Source organism: Cyrtonyx montezumae, unplaced genomic scaffold (assembly GCF_038088225.1).
Source record: "Cyrtonyx montezumae isolate F1298 unplaced genomic scaffold, pur_monq_1.0 scaffold_8, whole genome shotgun sequence".
Classification (NCBI taxonomy): Eukaryota; Metazoa; Chordata; class Aves; order Galliformes; family Odontophoridae; genus Cyrtonyx; species Cyrtonyx montezumae.
In genome coordinates this window covers 111173192-111196972 of record NW_027072089.1, presented here as the reverse complement: position 1 = coordinate 111196972, position 23781 = coordinate 111173192, and the positions used below count along the sequence as shown (strand labels likewise).

The 23781-nt window shown below is 37.4% G+C and overlaps 1 protein-coding gene across 3 annotated transcripts in view; it reads left to right on the top strand.

The window, feature by feature from the left end:
• TAX1BP1 (Tax1 binding protein 1) overlaps positions 1 to 23781 on the top strand; it is a 48536-nt gene that overhangs the window by 23775 nt on the left and 980 nt on the right. The window contains exons 6-17 of one of the 3 annotated variants that reach the window (XM_065752908.1): positions 3627 to 3775; positions 3904 to 3994; positions 4930 to 5115; positions 7322 to 7549; positions 7779 to 7925; positions 9134 to 9227; positions 10338 to 10456; positions 11298 to 11423; positions 13340 to 13411; positions 16762 to 16936; positions 17228 to 17376; positions 23606 to 23691. In XM_065752908.1, the coding sequence (XP_065608980.1) occupies positions 3627 to 3775; positions 3904 to 3994; positions 4930 to 5115; positions 7322 to 7549; positions 7779 to 7925; positions 9134 to 9227; positions 10338 to 10456; positions 11298 to 11423; positions 13340 to 13411; positions 16762 to 16936; positions 17228 to 17376; positions 23606 to 23691 (1622 nt within the window). The remainder of the gene's footprint in view (positions 1 to 3626; positions 3776 to 3903; positions 3995 to 4929; positions 5116 to 7321; positions 7550 to 7778; positions 7926 to 9133; positions 9228 to 10337; positions 10457 to 11297; positions 11424 to 13339; positions 13412 to 16761; positions 16937 to 17227; positions 17377 to 23605; positions 23692 to 23781) is intronic. The other 2 variants (XM_065752909.1, XM_065752910.1) reach the window with 2 other exon arrangements.

Below are 23781 nucleotides of genomic sequence, written 5' to 3'. Positions count from 1 at the left end.
TTATTTAAGAAGTAAATAAAAATATTAACTTGAATCTGGTGTAGTTACCTCAGCTTGAGAGTTGCATAGCTTGCTTTTAAAGTTTAGGTCTTATTTTGTAATGGATGTGTTTTCTAAAAGTAAAATAAAGGGTGTGGATATGAGCTGTTACTCAAAGACGAATAGTTTTGGTATGGATTAGCTTTTAAAAGGGGATTAGGGGGTGTGACATACATTTGTGGTCAGGATAGGCAAATGTAAAGCCACTGATGTACTTAATGATGTAAAATATCTATTTTGTATATATGTAAAATTTTAGCATCCTTTCATAAGGAAGAATAGATGAATGAATGACAGTGTTAAAATGGAAGTTTTTTTTCAGGGGGTAGGACTGATTTTCATGTGATTACAGTGAAATTCTTTTTAAATTAATCAATTTTAAATCTTTTGCCATTTTAGAATGACAGCAAAAAAGATTTTGGGGTGTTCTATCTTTCTTTAACTGTCTGAAGGTACATCAAGCTTTTCAACTTGGAATTTGTTTCTTGGGAAATAAATTCTCTTGACAGCTACCTTAAGTTTTCTTTGTTGCATTTCTTTAGTTGGACTCTTAGAAATTAGATTAGTTTTTGTTCTGGTAGCTTTTGTTTTGCAGCACTGAAGCTGACTTAGATAATTTCTGGCTTCTTATTCTGACCCTTGTGATGTAATTTGCTTCTTCCCTCCATCCATGAAACTGTTGCAACTCGTGGAGGTGAGGGGGCTGTGTTTGTGAACTGGATTTCAGAGAAGATCCAATTGTAAAAAATAACCTTTGCAATAGGTGTTTTTAAAGTGGTTCTCTAAAATGATTCATGCTTTCATTGTGTTTGTCTTTCAGTTAAGTCACTGGAAGGAAAGGTAGATTTATAGACATATCAGCTAAATTTAAGAGAAATTAATCAGCAGTTTAATTATATTCTTGGTACTAGTGGTTGTACACATTGATACATTTATTATATTCTTCCACTTCAGACTCTGCCTAAAACACAGTCGACCTTTACCTGTAAAATAGTCAAAGAGCACTCATTTTAAATTTTATGGGCTCTGAAACCACTGTAACCAGAGTGTATAGGACTGGGATTGCAGCATCTAAATTGAATTGCTAAGAATTCTGTAAAATAACAAGTCGTCTCTAAAAATTAATCCTTTCTTCTTTCAAAACTGTAGGCTTTAGTTGTATCTAAACAAGTTTATTAGGTGAGAATCTGTTAAGTATGGAACTTTTACATTTTAATACCATGTCCCTTAAGAATAACTAGCAAAGCAGCATCAATTGTAATGTTGTTTGTGGAGTGTATTTTTTCAGGCCATTAATTCCTTTTAATGTATGTTACCTTTGGCAGCCTGTTTGAACTGTTTGTACAGTTTGTATATATAATGTATCAGATTAAATTCTTTTGAAGGCACTTGGGTTACAACAGTTACAGTTACGCCAAAGTGGTGTTTAGAGAAAACACAGATATGCATTGAAATAGGCTTTTTACTATACTAGACTTTCAAAACAGAGGTGGGTAATTAGTCTCCACTGCACTAGGGAAGGACAAGCAGTTATAATGTGTTGTTGCTTCTGGTTATATGGCAAGTTTTACTTGGAATACAGACTTTAATTAAAATATCCTGCCTTCATTATGCCAAAGTATGTGCACTTTTGTTTGCAGGAAGCTGATAGCTTTTCAAAAATAAAAGCCTTGCAAAAGTTGTTGGTCTTGTCCTCCAACAGTTTTTTCAACAAACACAGTATTTTTGATACTTTCTCCAAATTCTGAATTATTTTAAGGCACATTATAAAGCCAATTATATTTCAGGTAGATGGAATGGGTTGCTCGTCTTTTAAGACGAGCTTTTAAGACGAGCTTACTTTTAAGAGTAGCAAAAATGAAAATCTACTTTAGGTGCTCATTTAAGGTTCAGGAAGTGTTTGAGACATCAGTTATGTATGCCACTCTTACAATTCGCTTCCCCCCTTGCTCCCCAAATCATAATGTCCAAACCTCTGTTTAGTTGCTTGTAAAAGCAGGGCTTAATTACACTTGTGAGCAGCATATTTTTGATAATTAATGAGTAAAAGCAGTCCTCATTATATTTTATTGTACATAAAACATCGTTAGTTAAGTGGAATCTGTCCATTAGGGGTTCTCCATGAACTCTGGTTGATGTGTTTCTCATGATATAACAGTACAGTTTTGTTGTTTCAAGGCATTAGGTTCTGTTTAAAAATAATGAACAGATGAGCTAGTGCTTTTATCTTCCAAATGCAGAGTGAAAAGACAACTTGTACCTTAGTCTCTGCACAAACATTGTAAGTCATGCTGGAGTCTCTCATGTTGGTCAGTCTGTCTTGACCTTGTTTACATTTTGATTCATGTCACTGTCCTGGTTGATATTAAGCTGAGCTTTGTTAAATTTTGTTAACAGAAATGGTAATGCATTATCTTGTTGTGTGTTACTAATTTCTTTTCTTGGGAGAAGAGCATTGTGTTGGAAATGTTTTTCTGGCCCCGTTTATAAATGGTTGTTTTACTGTAGTGATGATGATATTTAACTCTCCGCTGCTTTGAATGGTATGACCTGAGTATAATCAGGATAATGAATGCTGAAATTGATGTGATTTCTCATCTTGGGTTTCTTAGTGTGAGAAAGGAGTCACTTCTGGGAGTTATCATCAACCTGTATCTCTTCGTGAGGCTCTCAAATGCTTGAGCTAGCAGAGTGCTCATAACTAGCTTTTCATTGTAAGGATTATCATTGGCTGAATTTATTCCTCATACTCTGAATTTACTTGAGTGCTGTTATCAGATGCAAGACTCCCTTCCTTTTCAGGTGAAAGGATGTGCAAATGAAAATAAAAGTTCTTTGCTTTTTAATCTGAGCAGCTGTTGGCTAATCTGCAAAGAGGAGACAGGCAAAAGATATGAAATGTATTTTTCATATTAATCCTATTTATCATATTGGTAATTTCTGGTGGTTTCCACGTAACTGTATGCTTGTATTGAAGCATACTCTTTATTGATTCCTTGCTAGTACATTAATAAGCACAGCAAATGTAATATATTTTTATACCAGGTAGGCAGTTCAAAATAGATACGTCTTACATTTTATGGAAGAGTAGAAATGCAATGGCTGTCCACTTCACATTGTAGGCTTACTTTCGCTCTAAAGTAAAAGCACTGAGGAATTTCAAATATTTTACATTTTTAGAATGTTATATATAATTGAAAGTATTTTAATTGTATAAATGTAATACTCTTCAAGTAAAATGCTCAAATTCATATTTGAATGCTGCATGGCTTATTGAGTTATTCAGTAGTTTGAATGAGAAATGTGATTTGGAGCATGTATATTTTGATCTGCTGTCCGATAATAATTACTAAAATCTAATTTTTATGGAGGCTGTTGTTTTGTGTAGGAAACTTTATTTAAAAAAATCTTGAAGCAGAATGTTTGTGAAATAATCATTGATATTAGAAATAAAATACATAAAGACCTATATATTGTATATACTCTAGAAATCAAGAGTACTGATATATTTGAGCATTAATTCAAATGGTATTTTTTTGTTTTGGGGATGTGCATTTTCAAATTACACACTTGCAATTTTTTTATAGACTAGTATTCACGCGTCAGAAACTCTTAAAACTGAAAACGATGATTTGAAGAAGAAGCACAATGAGGTTGCTTTAAAAGTGCTTCAGCTTGAGGAAGACATCAAGGCTGTTACTCAAAAAGCCATTGCAAAAGAAACTGAGTTAGACAGGTATGAAGTCTTTTCATTCCTTACCTTCATTATTTTATGGTTTCTTTCCATATAGATTATTTTAAGATCATATACATTGATGATTCTGCATTAATAGTTTTTCTAAAATCAATTTTTTCATTTCTTAGTATGAAGGACAAGCTGAAGAAAGTGATGCTTGAGAAAGACCAACTTGAATGTGTGTTAAAGACAGAAAAGGATGAAAAAGAACTTTATAAGGTAATATTATTCCTTGTACATGTATGTGCTGATATGTTGAAATCTAAGTAATTTTTTATGTCTGCTGTACTACTCTGCTTAATTTGATGTGGCTCTCTGCTTAGCAAAGTAGATAACTGATCAAACTTTAGAAATGTCACTCCTAGCCTTATTTGAGCTGATTGATGATGACTGTTCGTTTTCTTACTCCTTTGTGTAAAAGAAAAATCTTGTTTCTTGTTGGTAGGTTGAAATAAAGAGATCATTAGGTTCTGGGGAAGGAGTTGTGTGAATACGTAAGATTATTTACATTCATAGGAAAATAACTTGTATGTGGCAGGCAACATCATGTTTTATACTAGAAGTCATCTTAAAAGTCTCCAAATGTCTTTCAGTGTATGCATTTTGTCTGTAAATGAGCAACAGAAATCATCTAGTCTTTGAGTGGACAACACTCGAATACAGCAGTTATCGTTTATAGGCATTATATGATAGACTTGATGTTTTAAAAACAGCTCTAGTGTTGTTCTTATAGTTTCCTGTCTTGGTAGCTGGATATTGTTGGTGTAGTCCTGTTTGCCTAGGTAACCGTAAGTAGATAAAACTGGAAGAATAATTTCTCTTTTGCTTTCTTCAAGTCATTTTGCTTGTGTTTCGTATTTCTGCATTTGTGAAGAGAGAGGTTCAAAGGCTTGGTTTGATATGTATAGAACTCAGGAACTTAGCTTATAGCTGTAGAGTGGATCTGTTGTTAGATGATCAAGCTGAAAGGGTTTCAGCAAGAAATCTCGTGAGGACAGTGATATTATCAGATGTTTTATTTTTCTCTTTACCAGTTCTGCTCTGTCTCAGAGATGAGTTAGAATTTAGCAAACATTTAAAAGGACAAATAGACAGGGTTTTTTTTTTTTTTTTAATGTGGAAGAAGGGTTTGACATTTTTTAGCATCATTACAGATACACTTGAAGAATACAGAAATAGAAAACACCAAACTAGTAAAAGAGATCCAGACGTTTAAGAATTTGGATGCAAACAAAGAAAACATGATATCGTATTATAAGGAGGAGATTGGCAGATTACAGCTATTTATAGCTGAAAAAGAAAATATGAAGAAAGCTTTTTTGCTCACCTCATCTAATAAGGTAAGCATTGCTAATATAATTGGCCTACTCTTAAAATAAATATATCTAAGACAGTATGTTCTTGATGAACGAAGGAAGGTGTTGATATTTTCAGGGAATGGGCTGAGAGTCAAAAGGATTGTAGTGTTCTTAGCAGAAATTAAGCAAAGGAGAAAGTAAATTCAGTTTTGTTTTGGTCATTCTGAGCTTGTCAGAGTGCCTCGTAAAGAATTCAGAGGTGTGTTTGGAAAAAGTGATATGTGAGTTCAGGAAAAGAGGTGCACTTCTCTGAGTTAGGAAGTTGTAAGCATGACAGAGACTGAAGAATAGAGAAAAGATTCCAGCCGTGTTGAGAATACCGAGGATGATGGAGAAGGAAAGAGGAGGCTTCAGAAGGTGTACTGAAGGACTTTTGTCTGGTACTGTTAAGATATGGTGATATAACACTGGAGAAAGGGTAAGATTTCCTCAGTTCATATCACATAAATTGAGTAATCAACAGTAGGAGTGCCAGTAGGACTTACAAAGAGAAGGTGACTTTCCATGCAGTGTGATAATAACTGGTTAGCAAGCAGTTTGGTGTAATAGAGTGAATGTGCTAAAGAACTGATATCCATGCTGACAATGGTCCAAGGGGGTTACTTAAGAATAGTTTTAGTGTGTTGCTGTGAAGAGATTACCTATTAGATGCTGGAGTCTACTAGGTTTGGTCTTGATGCACATATTCTGGTTTCATTTTATCCAAAAGGACTCCAGTGTCCCTGCCCTGAGAGTGTTCTGTGTTGTGATTTGAAGTGTGGCAGGTAACAGTAGAATGATTGGGTGCTTTGCATCAGAAATCTGTTCTTGGTCCAAACCAAAGAGTTAAGTTAGAGTTTTTTGGGACAAAATGGAGAAGTCAGATTATGCAGGTGATGCAGATTTTATTTGTCTGGTCTATTTTTTTCTCTCTGAAGTCTTCTCTCTGAAAAAGCAATGTAAATTGTGAAAGAGATGTTTCTAACTTGTGTTGCTTTTAATTGTAAATACAAGAAGAGTAATGCTACTGAGAATGGAAGTAGTAAAAAGAGATGCTTATATTGCTTTTAAGTTATAGCTTGAATTCTTTTCTTTTGATTGCTCTACAGTTTTGTTTCTGACCATGTTAACCTACCTCAGTATTTTGCTTTAAAATAAAAATGTGTGGTGTGTACACCAGTACTGAAGCACCCAAATGTTTGTCATTTACTAACACAGAGAAGCATTTATGACATTACTGGTGGGATCATTAACATTTTTGTCTTACACTATCAAGTTGTAGACGTATACTGAAATATGTAACTGATCCATGATGTGCAGTAAAAATACCTAAGGATACTTCATAGCATCTCTTAGTCCATCCCTCTTCATAAATGTTTATGGAATCTATATTCCCCTGGACTTGCTGTGTAATCTTCTATGTGATTATTAAAAATTAACAGTGGACTAGAGATGCTTGATTTTTGTCTAAACCCATCAATATGAAATCTTCAGTTCTTAAGGAAGCTCAGATCCTGCAAGTGACTTATAAAAAATAAAAAAAAGTAAATACTGTGATCATGGGCTTTTCTGAGGATTGAGAGGCCAGTAATGTAGCTTGGTCAGTGGGCCCTTGGGCTGCCTTATGAAGCTGCTGTGGTCCCAAGTCTTAGGTGCTGCATGCTTCTTTTACTTCTTGTTCTCAAGTCCTTCTGAAAAGCTTACTGGGCAAGATCTTGGGCAATGGAATTGCATGAAGGACTTCTCAAAATTGTTTTACATTGTCTTGTATAAACTGCTTGTGGACATTGTAAGGCCTCTAATGCCTGATTCTGCTGTAGTATGTAGTGTCTTACTGTGGGATCAACTTAATTTTTTGAAGCTGGATGGCCGTTCTTGCCTGTCATGAGTTCTGTGTGTGGGGAAAATAAATTGTTATTGAATATGTGTAAACTAAAGCTGAAAATGCAACACAAATCCAGTGTAAGTAAAATGATAATGCCCAAATGTGTGGTTTGAGATGGTGATTGTTTGAAGACCTCTGTATTATAATCAGGCGTATTTGCATGCTCTTCTTGGCAAAGAAGGCAAATGAAGCGTAATTTTTATTTATTTTTTTGCTAGAGCAGCCAAGTAGACTTGATTTTTCTTTTGAGTGTTGCAAATCCTTTCCCAGCTTTTATTTAAACGTTGAAATTAAAGTGATTGATTCTTTTCGTCTCTTTCCCAGGAGGATGCGGCTGTTTTGAAAGAGCAGCTTCGGAAAGCTGAAGATCAGATTCAGGCTAGCAAACAAGAAGCTGTCCTAGTGTCCAAAGAGCTGAGTGATGCAGTAAATGTGCGAGATAAGACAATAGCAGATCTTCACAGTGCACGTCTGGAAAATGAGAAATTGAAAAAGCAGCTTGCTGATGCTTTAGCTGAACTTAAAAAAATCACAGCTTTGAAAAATGAACAGGTAAGTTGTTAGTGCTCAAGTTTTTGTGCATTCACAAAACCTGTCAGAGAAAAATTTGTTAATATTGTGGGGTAAAAATGCTTTCTTAGATACTTAGTACAAAATGGGAACTTATTCAGTACTTACGTAGACTGTTTACTTTCTTTAATAAGAAAATAAAGGTTTTTGAAATAATACTGTTTGAAGAGAAGGGAGAACAGTTTCTCTTTTTTGGAATTTTTTACTAAAGGAAGCTTCAAACGCAACGGAGCAAGAACTGCGCAGAGAAGTTGAAGATCTGAAGCTCCGTTTACAAATGGCTGCTGACCATTACAAGGAAAAATTCAAAGAATGTCAAAAACTTCAAAAACAAGTCAACAAGTTTACAGAACAGGCAGTAAGTGTATGGAGAAATTGCACTTTTTCTAACTTTCAAGCAACTGTTTAATTTCCTTTTGCAAAACAACAACAATGGTGCTTTTAAAAATAATCAGAATGTGTGCCAAACAGTTGGGTTTTAGTTTACTGTGTTCTTCCATAAAGCACAGTTGAAAGTAAGCACCGGGTTTGTAGCACCTGATATATGTGGAAAGCATAACTTTGTTCAGGGAAGAGGTTTGAAAGTGAAGCAGGAAAATGCATAAGTAATAACCACCACCTCAAAAAACAAATGGCGATCAAATAGAAAGCCCAGTCCAAATGTCATGGAGAATGGAGGACTTAAAGGAAGGCTCTGACTGGGGAGGATGTTTCTACATTTCAAGGTGTATTCCATTTCTGTTTTATGTTCATCATTCTTGAAGCTTTGTTGCATAAATAAAAGTGAGGATTTTGCAATGATGTCACTCTTATGCCACGTGTAAATGAATTTGTTGCCAAATTTTGAACAGATGTGAGAGCAGAACTAGTGATGGGAGTAGCAGACAGACTTAAGTGTGGAAAACAGCAGTGGTAGGATCAGGGACATGGTTTAGTGAGAACTTTAGTGATAGGTGGATGGTTGGACTGGTTGATCTCGTAGGCCTTTTCCAACTTCGGTGATTCTGTGAATAAATGTGATTTAGTGAAAAAGGCCAAATTATTTGAACTGCCTGCAGAACAAATGGAGAAACTGCCTGGCTTTGATCAACAAATTAATTTCAAAATTTGTTTCTCATCCAGAAGGTCAATGGTGAATGAAGTGTCACATCAAAATGCTTGTGGCTTTTCTTTAAAAAATATTCCAGATCTTGACTATGTTGTAGATCTGATACTAACCTCAAATTTCACTTGTTTAACTTAAAGCACCAGAAGTACAGTACTCAATACTGACTTTATATTCTAATGGAGTGTTAGATTTAAACTGATGGAACTTTTTCCATAGAGAAGAAGTTGTTCTAATAATCTGCTTAAAAGTTCCTTTTTCTAGGGAAAAGGAACTTGTGAAATTAGACTATAAAAATTGACTATTTTCAGTGTTAGTAGAATAGCATTTGTTTGTATATTTGTTATTTTCTCCTGGTTTCCATTCTTCCTCATCCAATTTTGGCTGTAGTGGAAGAAATGTTACCTTGTGCTCTGGATTTCATTTAATAAAATACCAAAACAAGATTTCTTTTCACAAAGAAAATTGCAGGGAATCAGCAGAAAGTGACAGATGCATCTAACATTGAGACTGCTACTGCCATCGTTACAGACAAAAGGTTGCCTGCATCTCCAGGTATCAACAGCTTACATTCAATCTGTTTGTATCCACCTGAAAGTGTTGTCTTTGTGAAGTAGACCGTAAACATATTTCTAGTATAAACTAGGTAGAGTTGTTCTGTTGTAGATAAAGGAAGGAAAGCTGTTTAGAAATGTGAAAACTCATCTCTAAAGCTGTTTTTTTTTCCCAAGGAATAGGATTCATAGATAATTTCATTGCATTTTTTGAGACAGTTAAGTGGGACTGAAATGTGATTGTTTTGCTTGGTAGTTAACACAGAACCATTTTTGCCAACAGAGTTGATTTGAATGGGATGGGTTTTTTTTATTTCTTAAATTCTCAAATTGCGTACAGTAGCATGCAAATTTTGCAGTTGTGCTACAGCAACTGTGCAGTGGAATATTCTACTGTCAGATCAAATCTGTGGTAAAATTCTGGTTATTTGGTGACAACGTGAAGTCTGTAGAATGTTCTCATTATTTATAGGCTGTAGTAGTTTTATTAGAAAATGTTTAAGTTATAATTTTTATGATCTAGTAAGCTCTTAGAAAACTAATCTTATAAAGTAGGCATACTAGCTTATAACTGAGCCTAGTGTATTATTCAGCTCAAATTGATAAATGCTGACTAATTCTCTGCTTGATGCCTTAAAATTGACACACCTTTCTCTCTATGTAGACTGTAGGTTGTAATTTCTGGCCAGTTTCATCCTGTTTTCATGAAATACAAGTGTTTCCTAGGACAACTGTAATTCCAGTAAGATTAGTTATGATGAAGTAGATTGCTGGGCAGAGTAATAAAATAGCTAGCAAAATATTGGAAAGAAAGTATTCTAATGTTTACTTTCTTGGGAGCTCATGGGAGAGCTGCCAGTCTGTTTTTATATTGATCTGTGTAGTATGTATGTGTTTATTTATGATCATCAGTAGGAGAGGGAGAGAACACGTGCTGATGTGACCGTTGACGTTTCGGTATTGTGTGGCTAGTGATATATTTGTCTCTTTGGATGACATGGAACACTCTGTTCTTGGTGCACTGTCAGGTTTGGCCTGTCATCTCTTTGATACAGACTTCATTTATAGAACAAAAAATCAATGTTCATGTATTTTTCTTCAATGTTCACAGTTAGCCCCATTTCATCTGATATAGTTTCGGAATTCATGGTTAAGGAGCAAGTACGTGAAATGAATAAAGAAATTGCTGAGAAAACAGAGAAGTATAAGAAATGCAAGCAAATGTTGGCAGTAAGTAAATGACTGATTTGGAAAGCTGAACAGAAAGCTCTAGGTGCTAAATCTTAAAACCACAAAGCCTACCCAGATGAGTTTCCTTGCGGCTTGTTTGTGTGATACTCCGTGCTTAAGATAGAAGTGTTAATATGATAAAACACATTTTTATTGAGTTAACTCTCAATTACCTATTCATTTGCTTCTTGTTTGGAGATTAAAAAAATAACACTACTAAGTCAGAACTGTAATATTTAAGGTTATAATTAAAAACTTGGAATTTCAGTATACCAGTAGGCTTTATTTTCAGATGGTCATAACAATTCACAAACTGTTGAGAACTCGGTTTATAATCCTATTTCTTATTGCAAGATGACTCTATATCCAGGAGAGGATATCAAAATAACTGCCATGTAATTGTGCTCACTGCCCATCAATAGAGAGCCTTCATTAGCATCCACTGACTATTGCTTCTGTAGCGGAGTCTGAGAAAAGCTTTGCCTTTGACTTTCTGGATGAAACGTATTTAGGGTGATTGCAAAAGTTGCAAGGGGAAAGATTTCATATTTAAATGAAAGGGTAATGATATGGTGTGGCATAGGGCTTTTGTTTACACAGAGAAACAGGGAAACTAAGGAGAAGTAGCAGGATATTGAAAACTCAAGGAAAAATGTGTACTGGATGCCATTTTCTTGATATCCAGTGCTCAAAGCAACTGGAGTGAGTCAGGCTTGATTCCCTGAAGGCATTTATAAGTAGTCCAGTTCTAAAAGCATAGAGTTGCACAGTGCCATTGCTTAAAAGAAATAAAAATGGTAACAGTTACAACTGTTTCATTGCATGTTATGAACTGCTTCAGGGTGAGAAGATGAAATGCAGTCTTTATGCTGATGAACTAGCTAAACTGGAACTGAAGTGGAAAGAACAAGTGAAAATCAATGAGGGTATAAAATTACAGCTTGCAACAATGGAGGATCAGTATAAAGTAAGTTACTGATTTGTTTTGTGGTTTTTTTTTGTTCTTTCATGACAATGAAATGGTATCCTGTTCTTAACTTACATGCTCATTTCTAATAGTTCAAGGAATAAACAGTTTCAGTGGGATTCAATGTGACTTTTTTTTGCTGTAAAAAGAAAATCTGCTTTGCTTGGTAGGAACAGCACATTCTTTTAGTGTTTCATTTGAAGTAAGGCAAACCCTCTAAGTAATACTCTTAGTAAATAGCTATGAGTCATTTATAGTTTCTTTTAAATCCACAACATTAAATAACTTTAATATTACAGGAAAAAGTAGCGGATTTTTGACTTCCTGTTCCTGACAGTAATATTAACAGGAATACTTGTTGGCATATTTGTCTAAAATCTTCATATTGAATGCTGCATAACAGTTGTACTAATATGTAATGCATTTTACATTGAATTAACAAGAGAGATTGAAGATGAATGATGTATTACTTCAAAAATCATCTTGAGAGAATTACCTAAATTTAGAGGATTTCAACTGTAATTGTAGTGCAGTACCAGAAAAGTATAATGAGCAGCTTTTTCTTACCCAAAGCCTTATCTTTGAGGTTGTGCTGTTAGTGCATATGTTCCACTGGCTTCCTGGGTAAACAAGGGGAAGATAAAAGCATCCCATTTCCCCCAGACCAGCTTTCAGACTTGTACTCAATATTATGGTGATTGTTAGTTCAGTTGATAGGGTAGGAAAGCTCTGTATTGCCCAATGAAAGAGGCTTAAATTGAACTGTGGTTGTATTATTTCTAGTAGGAGCCCCGTCTCATTAGGGCTTGCAACACCTATTCATTATAAAATACTAAATTAATCTACAGCTCATTTCAGCATTATGTGTAGGCTGTGCTATCCCTGTGTGATTTTAAACACTCTTTTAAAGCTCTAACTTGCTATATAAAATGCATTACTCTTCCCAAGATACTGGATTTTGTTAATGAACAGCGATCACTTGCCACACAACTTAATGAAAAATGAGTTTACTTATTTATTTTGTACTTAAGAGCAGGAGTAATAAATAATTGGTTCCAAAGTTGAAAACGTTTTGACTGCAGTTGAAAAATGTTATCATTTGAGCAGGTGTGAGGATGGAAGAAAAAGTTAGCTTTTCAATGCAATCAGTAGATTTCTTTCTTTTGAACTCAACGAAGGAAAAGAATTTCAGAATTGGGAAAAAAAAAGAAAATATACTTAACTGTATGATGCATTGAGCTTATATGCCAGATAAACTAGTGGAGAGACGGTCTCTGAAGTAACCCAATCCAAATAGAAAGACACTCTGTAGAGAAAAGTTATTTAAATAATAATTTGAAAGTCTGCAGAAATTGAATAGCATGACTGTTGCATTTCTCTCCTCCCGGATCACCCAACAGACATGTGGTAGGTGTTTGTGAAACAAATTTTGTGTCTTTGAGGTGCTGGGAGGTTTTGGTTCTCTTGGTTTTTCTGTGGGACGTGTGGGATGGAGAGAAGTAAATGACTGAAATAACTTTCATGTGGATCCGTTAGGAATAGTGTGATGAGGTTTGCAAACATGCAGCTGTTTCTGGGCAGTGGTGTTCCTCTTTGCCATAAAAGTGTCACTGGTGCATTTCTCCTGTTTGGATACCTGGTATTTCATCTTTCTGCAACTGTTCTCAGAAAACTGATAGGAGAAGGCTGCCAACATCCCGCTGTTATCCAGCAAATAAACTTACAGAGAATGTTTGGTTTTGATTATTTGTAGTAGTACTATATGTTTCATGTGAATAGTGTAGGCAAGCTCTTTTCCATCTGAAAGATGAACTGAAGTCGTTGCATGCTGTTATCACAATATAGCATGCAGGATTAACCTGCGTCTGTATGTTCACTACTCTAAGGACTGTAAATCAAAACTGATTTTCATACAGGTTCAACTGGCAGAAAAAGAGAGACGAATAAAGGAACTGTCATCACAGCTGGAACTCCTTACCCCTGAGCAGGTATTGTCAGTACTCCTGTAAAATCTTGTAAACTGGAAACCATGGGGCTCTTTGATTTGAGGAACTGTAGTTCACTGTTAATTGAGAATTTGCTTACTGTCTAAAGATTCTTTTCCATATCTGAATATCTTCAGAATTGTTATTTTAAACTGCGAGCTCTGGTAATAATACTAATACTAAAAGGGAGGAAAGGAAGCTGATTCTTTTCCTCTAAGGGAAGGATCAGTCAACAAAAGTTGGAGGAATTTCATTTCCTTGTTAGAGCAACTCTGATATCAGGAGTTTCTGGCTGACAGGCAGCACAATTAGTAAATCTTATTCCCTTTGGAATTTTGGCATAAGATGTGAATAGTACATGCCTATCTTGACAGTTTATTTTTTCCACCAGTGGTTAGGGTTATTTTTGCTTTTATCCAGTCATGTCCTATAGCTAGAGATGTACACATTTCAGCAGTAAAATTGCTGCATTTTTCATGACGTGTGCATACAACCAAATCCATTTGACATCTGCAGTTCTCTTGTTGACCACTTGTAATAGTAAAAGCAGCTTGACATACGTGACAGCAGTGACTTTGGTAAAATACAACTGAAAACAGATCTTTATAAGAAAAGAATGATACACAAACACAGTACTGTTTTTTAAACGTATGATAGAAAGCGAATGGCTGCTTTCAAGAGTCCACTGTCTCCTCAAATTCATTATCTCTACTGTTAAGCTAGGAACGTTAATGATGTGCCAATGCTAGAAGTACCTTGCAGGTGTCACATGGCAGATGAGCAGAAGTGTGTTTTACTGAGAAGTAATGATGTCTTTGTTACATTCTGATATCACCGTGTGATGCTGTGGAAAAATTAGACTTGTTTGGATTCCTTGGTTTGTTTTTTCCATAGAATGTGGTTTGAAGTGTGGACAGATGTGTGTTAAAAGTGGGATTTTTTATTCTGATACGTTGTAATTAATTTCAGATTAAGATACTTTCTGAAATCCCGGAATCTCAAGTTTAAACCTTTTTTTTTAAACAGTGATATAATTTTTTAGTATTTTTTTCATATTTTCCTAATTTAAAAGAAAGTAAATTCTGAGTTTCAATTAATCTGTTTTAGCTGGAGGAGGTCATTTTAAACACCACGTATAAGGAGCACAACTGTAATAATAATGTACGGAGCTTGTAAAAACTTGGAACTTTGTCTACCAGATTTATAGATATTTACATTACGATGAAGAATCAAAGTGCCTTGCTAGACTGGAACCACATTTTAAAAGGTTAAGCACAGAACAGTAAACAGCTTTTCAATTTGTGCTCCATTATCAGTGTTTGTTTATAAATGTCACCAAACATAGCATGGTAAAAATGTTCATTTGCTGTCTCCTCAAACCTGTAAAATGACTTGCTTTCTGTTTTATTTACATACTTGCAGACTTTAATTTTGAATTGGTCTCTGTCCTAGTTGTCCAACTTCTGGCTAAGGCTCTTTTACAGCACCTTTTTACAGTCACTTTGATCTGCATTCTGTCTTAATCTTATATGATGCTAAAATTAAAGCATTAATTCCATTCCTTCTCATTCTAAACTGCTTCCATATTGTAGAAGAAATTGATTTTAAAAAGGGAAATCTTAATTTCACTGGTAATTGGTCCTGCTTTGTATTGAGTAAAGATTAATTATTTAGGTTTTACACGCTCACTAAAATTTTAAGATGTAATCCTAGCCATTTAACCTTGGCCATCTCAATCATATACGCAACGCAGCCAGTAAATCTGATAAAACATTAGCACATGAACATTAGTTCTGTATCAGATCTACAAGAGGAGATTTTCTGTGCTACATCCACCAAGTAAAATAGGCAGTTCTGCATTTCAGTGTTTTCTCAAGTAATATAAAAGTAATAAAAAGTATTGTGTTTACAGAAAGCTCTCTATCAAAAGGTAACATTCTGGAAGCTGCCTCCCTATTAATACATAGCATTTTTCTCCTTCTTTTTTCCTCCTTCCTGTTTGAAGAAGTCTTTGTTGTTGCTGTTTGGGGTCCAAGCTTTATGTCTGAAATCTGATAGAACTTGTTTATACGACAGTGGATGCGTAACTTACATCTTTTTTTCACTGGAGTATTTCTAGTTGCAGAGTAATTACTGAAACTTGATGTTGCATATTTTATCCTCTGGTGTTTGGACTGATGCTTACCTGTTGTAAAGAGAAGTTTGTTGGGTGCTTCCTTTTAATAACTGAGACTTCCTTTTTTACTTGTCATGCGGTCAAATAAGTATATGAAGTTGCAGGTTTAATTTCAATTTGAAGTCTTTTGAGAAAGAGATGTGCTCCTGTGTGTGTGAGGCTTTTGTTAACTTCATACTGTCAAATACGGAAGGAGAACCTAAATAAATGCTATAACAGAAATGGAAAAAAAATAATAGCTGGGAAACATCTGTTTGAAAAAATGTTTGTTTTTCTTACATCTCAGAATGTTTGCTTAGTTCTGATTTGTAAATGGGGTTTTTTCCTTTGGTTCTTCTTGACCTGCCTGCTCTCTTTGCCAAACCCATTCCAATTAAACGGAAGGAAGATTTTCTTTGGAAGAATTATAGCCAATGGATTGGCCACACTTAGCTTTAACTACTGCCATTTAAGGTATATATTGACTTACAGTTTTAGTGGTATATAATTTAGATAAATCCTTTAATGGTTTATAATAACTGCTATCTGTGTGGCTTCTATGTGACAATTCATGTAAATTCAAGCAAGGGTAACTGTTCTATTGTACAAAAAATGATACTGGTTCCAAGTTCTCCAAGCTGGTTCCTTTCCAGTGGAAGATACTGAGCAAAAACTTGTTCTAACACTCTTTCATTTCCTACTGAAAGAGACAGCCTTGAGTTGTGCTAAGTTAATAGTAAGTTACACTTCTCGTAGGTGAGTGTTCTGCTGTTAGGTATCAGAGAGGATCCAGTGCAATGCAGTCCATAGTTCTTAATATCTACTGCTTAAGGGTTTGTAGGGAATTATGTCCAGTAAGTCTATATCTCCTTCACTTATTCTTATATCGTCCATTCTTAACTTTCCCATTTGCACATAGTTGTCACTGTTACTGTTAAATAGTAAAGATCAGTTGAAGTTTTTTCTTTGTTCCGAGAAGGATGCAGATTCTTCTTGAAATATGTGGCAGTTCTATTTATACAATTTGTATTGACAGACAGTTTTGCTCAAATGTTATGTTTGACATTAGGTCAAGATGAAATGAGGGTCTGAAGATGACCGGATGTGGGTTTTTTTGTTTGTTTTAAATTTGAAAAAACCCTCAACTCTTGCCTAAATCTCCATAAAGTAATTACGCTTTAAACTTCGGGTTATTTAGGAACTTGGCAAGGCAGCAGGAAATCAAGCTGGGAGGATGATGGAAGGACAGATTTCACAGCAGACATTACAGTTTCGCAACCCATACTCGGAGGAGAATGGACCAGTTCCTGCAGTGCCAAGTAGACTACCAGTACTGCAGTATGGAAACCCTTATGCAGTTCAGGAAAGAAGAGGTAAGGAAGTGAATACAGCTTAATACAGGAAGTTAAGTACAGCTAAAGAACGGTCTCAATACTGAATGTGCAGTGCCTTTATTTGTTGGCTTTGTTGATGAGAATCGTTAAATGCCTTTTTTTTTGAAGCGAATAAGTTAATCAAAATTTTACTGGTATCTTTTGTAAAAGTGGATTTCTCTTCTGTTTTTCGTACATTCTCTAAAACAAAAATATTTGAAAGCCTTGATTTAGGGTGTAAGGTGGCACGTCTGTAAAAAGCTGAAAATGGATCAACTAATTTTTCTTCAGATGGAGCAGATGGTGCCTTTAATCCTGATGAGATCCAAAGACCACCTGCTAGAACTTCCTTCTGGGAGCTGGAAGATGATGTAGTGTGTAGTCAGCCTTCACGCAATCTCAGTCGGCCTGATGGTTTAGAGGATCCTGAGGATAGCAATGTAAGTTATCTTTGTTATTTTCTTAAATTTTCTTTCTTTATTGTTTTTAAGTTTCCTTGCTGTGTTTGCTTCTGAGCATTCAAATCACACATAGGTATTCAGTATTGGAGAAGCCTGATCCTATTGCTTCGTAAATATGGGATTGATTTGTTTTTATTTGCTTGGGAGTTAGTTGGATCCTATGGATCAAAACAAATAAAAACCTGAAGTATTATGATACCTGCAGTTTCAGTTAAATACTGAAAGAAAATGTAGTATCTGATATTTCATCCCTACGTGTAACCCTCGTTCTGTCTTTTATTAATATACATGTATTTCATTTTGATTTTTTTAGCTGTTAAACATACATTTGGAAGAGCTAATTGATGTCTAAGGCTGGTTTAACAGAGGTGACAGATTCTTACTGATTTCTTTTTTGTGGCTTCCTATGTTTGAAGTGGAAACTGGTTAGCTTGGCTTTCTAAACAATTAACTACACCGTGCTGCTATAAAACACAGTTCTAGTAAATTGACTTCTGTAATAAACGGGACCAAATGTCTTCATTTGAGCAGGAGCAGACTTATTACTCTTTCAAATTCTAAGTACTCTCACACCTTCAAAAATATTAAGCAAGAAATATTCTTCTGCAAAGTATTTTGCTCTTTGCAAGTACAGTGGTATCATGACCTGTTTCTCATTTAGTCTAGTTTGCCACATTTAATTGCTATTAACCTTTGCAGAAACTGATCAGTGTTCAGACAGGCATGATTTTAGCCCTGGTGCTCAGCACCTATAATGGAGAAAAATGTATTTCTCCCTCCTACCTTTTGCCCCCAGTGTCCATTACTGTGAATAATTAGAAAAGCTGTCAGAACTCCTGCAGCCTGTTTAAGATCTCGAATGTGAGCTTAATACTGTTGCCCACCTTTTCTTCACATTTTGCATATTTAATCTGATCATTCTTGAGGTAGATACTACACATGACAAGCTCTTCTCTTCTTTAGTCATCTGCTTCAGTTTAATTAGCAGGGTGTTCTTTCTGATCTATGTGCTTTGCCCTCTTGCAAACCCAAGAGAAACAGTGCTGGAGTCTTGTGCTCATTTGCTGACACAGCTTAGATTTTTGTAATGAGATGGAATATAGCAGGCTTAGATAAAGTTCAGCTTGCAAAAAGGTGTCTTTAAATCAAGTAATTTACATCTTTCTCATTTGAAAGTCAAAAATAATCAGCAACTTGCTGCCACCTCCCCCTCCCCAGAATAGGCTGTAGGTGTAGAGTGTACAATTTGACATGGAAATAAGCAGTTTCAAAAATCTTTATAGAGTTTGAATGCAAAATTTAGAGATAAATAACCAGGGAAAGCTTCCAATTGTGTAGGTTTTATTATGAAAGGGAACCTTGTTTCTGCAGAGGAAATATCAAATAAAAAATGGTAAACATGAAGTTTAGAGATTGTTTTACTCGTTTTCAAAATGAATTGTACGAAATGTAATTCCGTGCATAAACAAATAAGGTACAGAGCCTTTTGCTGCAAGATGGTTCCCTAAGAGAAACACTGATAGCTTTGCTTCTGTGTTGGAAGAGTTACCATCATATAAACATGTGGTCTTCCCCTACATGCTCCTGAGGTTAAGAAATCGAGGGTATTGTACTCACTTTCACCACTTAATGGTTGTTTTTATAGTATCTGACGTGTAGTGATGGAAATGTCTAAAATATTTATCTATGATGAGAGATCTTTTAGACCCTGGGCCAAAACTGTGGTATAGAGGAGAATGAGGTAGGGGCTGCCAGCACACAGCTGTCAATGGATTTATCAAATGTGACTAAAACTTTCTTTTTCTGCTGGTAAAGCAAGGTGGGAAGTGTGTGCTTGTGTAAGAAAAGCTCTTCTACACATTTATCCAGAATGAAGAACAGAAATGGGAGCTCATTTTCTTTCAGGTAGCCCATCTAGCCTAAGGAATAGCTCAGCAAACTGTGAGACTGTGCACTTGGGTAACTTTGTAAACATGAATCTGGGTGGCAGAGGAGAAATGCCGTGTGTTTCTTCACACGGTGCCTTCTGGCAAGGGATTAGAGACACACATCACATCTCTGCAGCTGTGCTGCCTCGGGACAATTCAGTGGTGATTTCTGAGAAGGATAAGCTGGCCTGTGTGGGTCATCCCAGAGAAGCATGCGTGTTGATTTCGGGTAGAGTAGTTGTCTTGCCCCAAGAACCTGCCATCACCGTTCTTCCATTTTCCACTGTACTTGAACAAAATAGAACTGCTTGGAGAGATCCATAAAGAAAAAAAATAGGTACTTTTCTAAAACTCACTGTTCATAATGAAGTGTAGATCTGATTACAACCCAATATAGCTACCCCAAGACTTAAAGAAGGCTGTTACTCACAGCAAATGTGTAGGGTGTGAAGTCTACCTTTGGCAGCCATGTCAAGCTGTTTGTTGAGATGAGTCCACAGTGGCCTCTGTTTTAGCCCTGAAACCCTACTACGCTTTCATCAGTCTGATCATAGCTGCCGTTTACTGTCCTTATCTGATAACAGACATGAGAAGAGTAGTTTGTGTCTGTCCAGATGTCCACATACCTCCTGGGAGGCCTGGCTGCTTGCAGAGATGGAGAGAGTTTGAATGGTGCTCACACAGAACTGAGTCACTGGAAGAAAATTGTGCATCTCCTTCTTCAGTTCCTCTCCTGTGTCCACCAGTGGTGTGGCTGTTCTTTGATTGCTTTAAGCTTGAGATGGGCATTGCTTTGCTTTCTGTCCTGTGCTAATGTTCCCTGGGTCTGTGAGTTCTGTGCTGCACTACACGGCTGACTGCTGACTTCTGCTGGGCAGTCTTGGTGCTGGTTACATGGGCTTTTGGTTGCAGTCATTAAAGCAGTAGGTGTTACATGAGACAAAAATGGTTAGTGTTGATAAAGCTAGGTAAGTTGTGCTTGTATGACTGTTAAAGCCTACTTGTCCTTCTTCCTCTTTCAGTGGCAAACAAACTGCCTTGTTACTGTGCTTTATTGTGTGTAATTGTGTGGGTAGGTGTTGCGTGGTAATGCTGTATTTATCTTCATGATTCATACAGTCTGTTGAACTCACTGTGGCGGTTTTAAGAGTAAAAGTTATGATCCAGTGATAATAGTGAAGTCATGTTGTTAACAATTCATTAACCTCCACGTCCAAATTTCTGGATATGGAAGGCCCAGTAGTTTTTAAGCTGCATAATCACAGGGGCAGCATCGTGTCAGCCTCTTGAATGAGGGCTGAGGCCACGTATCAGCCATGCCACATCACTGCCAACTCTGCACAGGTCTGGGGCTCCCTCTGTCTCAGTCACCTCTGGGGTGGAGCAGGCTGCTGCTGGGCCCATGCCTAGGGCAGAGTTGTGCCTCTTGGAGCATGAAGGATGGGCTTTGCACGAGTAACTGGGGTGACTTGACTGAGGGCTTTAGGGAGCAAGCTGATGCCTGTGCTTAAAATATAGTGCTGATGTAGCTGTGAAGGCCTGGGCTCCCAGCCTGCGTGGGTAGCTCTCCTGTAAAGCAACTTCAGCTAGCTTCTCCACCTAAACTTTGGGGCTTTCAAGGAGTGGTTTGTTGCCGTGGGAGATTGCAGGGTTTTGAAATGTTACATGTGCTTTTCAACCTGGTGTAATATAGATGAGTAAGGACAGCATTGCTACTATACTTACATAGCATAGCAGAGGAGACAGAAAAGCCTTTCTTAAATAATCACTAATTCCTTCCTGCTGTTGGAGATGGTGCCTGCAAGGCAGCAATGCAGCACGGTGTGTGTGCCCACGTAGAAGGAAACATCACACTCAGCTAGCTGCCTCAGAACCAGTTTTTCAAACAGGAATGTTATTTAGGTATGTGATATGGTATCACTCTTGACAGAAGCTGTAAGATAGGACAAAAGAGGTAAACAGTTTTATGGTCGACGTGACTAGCAGTAACCCATCATGTTTTTCTGTAAGAAAACCAGCAGAAATGTCAACATGTGGAGGTTTTTATGCATGATTTCCTCTAAAACTCAAGCCCTAAAACCCAACTGAACAAAACACTACAACTGTTAGAGCTTTATATAAAGCGGGTGGGCAGTGCTGATGTGTTTCAGAATATTTTTTAATGGCAAATCTCCATATACTTTGGTTTGTGTTTCATTAATTCTGATTGAGGTCTTAGGTTTCCCATGGATTATGGTAGTAGGGCAGCAATATGCATGTGGGGTAACTGGTTCTGAAGCAGTCTGCTCTTGCTGACACAGCTAACGTACACGGGTGGAGTGGCAATCACAGAGTCATAGAATATCCCGAGTTGGAAGGGGCCCACAAGAATTACTGAATCCAACCCAAAAGTCAGACTGTATGACCGAGTACTTGAGTACTCCTTGAACTCTGGCAAGCTCAGGGCTGTGCCTGCTGCCCTGGGCAGCCTGTTGCTGTGCCCAGCCACCCTTTGGTGAAGAAGCTTTTCCTGATGCTCCACCTGCCCCTCCCCACGTGCAGCTCTGTGATGTTCCCTCGGTTCCTGTTGCAGTCACCACAGAGAGACTGCTTTCGCTTGAGCATTGTACAGTACAAACATATTTCATTTGCTACTCAGTATATTTTTGTTTTTGACTAATGCATGAAGGCAGAGGAGTTTTATTTTGCAGTGTGAAAACAAAAATGTTTGTGGTAGTCTGGAAAACGAGTAAGTTGAGGGGTTATCAGTTCTGCATTCTGTTACAGTTGAGCATCCAGGTTTGATATTTCTTTCAGATCCGAAGACCCAGTCTTAAAGTTGTGCTTTGTTGTATGCCTCAGCAATTTTGAATGGGAAGAGAACCCCGTGTGCATCATCCTATCAGTCACATAATTTTGATTCACGTCCTCAGTCCCCAGTAACGTGCACTGCTGGTGAACCCTGACTCCTTATTCAGACAACTAAGATGAATAACCCTTCATAAAGTGAACTGCCCACACCGTTGCTCTGTCCTAAGCAGAGCGTACCTCAGGCTGGAGGCTGAAGAGCTCTCACACACAGCAGCACTGCCTGCCTCACCGTGTGTAACCAAGGGCTGATAGGTGCTGACAGACTCTGCCTTGTGCTCAGGGAGTAACTGGGTTCACCAGCAGCCAGTGATCGTGAAGTCTTTTCTAGAGGACTTAAATGTTAAATGGACCTGCGTGTGTAGTGAAACTTGAATCTTTCAAGAAAGATGGAGGTTAATTTTCTCAGAGAAGTCCTGGTTGGGTTCAGTGATTTGTCATGGTTTTGGCACCGTGTTCACTGTAGTGTTGGAATACAGGAGTGCTTTAAATAGTTTTCCTCCTGTAACACATACATCCTATCTCTTCCGTGACAAAAGGAACAAATAATATTTTAAAACCCATATGCCTTTTTTTTTTTACTGCAGGTGCAAAGCAAGCGAGTTAGACAGGAAGATCTGTTTGTTGCTAGCATCTGTCGCAGCAAGCCCCACTAGCTGCCTAATGGAAACATTAAATGGCTGAAGCTGAACAGCTGTTGTCAGGAGAAAAATACTGAGGGAACCTTCCCATCCTGCCCTACTTCCAGTAACTCCTCCTAAGGAGGAGATCCCTACTCCTTATGGTGTAGGGAACCTGCTTTTTGGCAGGGGGGTTGGACTCGATGATCTCTTGAGGTCCCTTCCAACCCCTGTGATTCTATGACAAAGGATGTTGGGCTGGGAGGAAGTGAAATATGTTTGAGTATACCTCTGTTATCTGCATAGAACGTACTGCGTGTTATATACAGCCCCCTTTCTGAAGACCAATTAAATCAGTTTAATTCTTGCGTGTAGTGCATCTGCAATGAACATAAACAAGGCAGTGATTGAGGACCTGGGGGTTCCGAAGCTCTGTAAGAGCATCGGTGGCCTCCGCCCTTGCTGGAGTTTTAAATGGGTGGGTTTGAAGAGCTTGGCTTGGCGTCCTGCTGCGTGGGTTGGTAGTGTGATGCCCTGTGTTGGTGTGAGCACGGCTCCTCTGTGCCACCCGAGCCCCAGGACTGAGCAGAGCGGGGGCTGCATCCATCAGTGGCGGCTTTCCGAGTAGCACAGCTTGCTGCTGTGCATACGTGGTCTAAAAGGCTTCTGTTAACCTCTCTTCTTTCATAAAAGCTTTGCTGCTGAGACTGTGAAAGGGAAGGTGAGCTTCAGCCTGGTAGCAAAAGGGTGCGTTGAGGGGGGGAAAAGTCGCTGTCTTTGCTGGGTTTTGAAAATGCCTCTGTTTCTTACCAGGATGATGACAACGCCGTACCTTCTGCTCCTGATCCTCCGAGCCTCCTTCTGCACCAGCGTGGAACAGGTTTCTGCTTTGATTCCAGGTAAACTTATCTTTTATTGGTTTCAATGGGATGGATAGGTTTCTGTATAGCTGGAATCCTTCCCTTGGGTTGGGGGAGAGGATGGAAAGG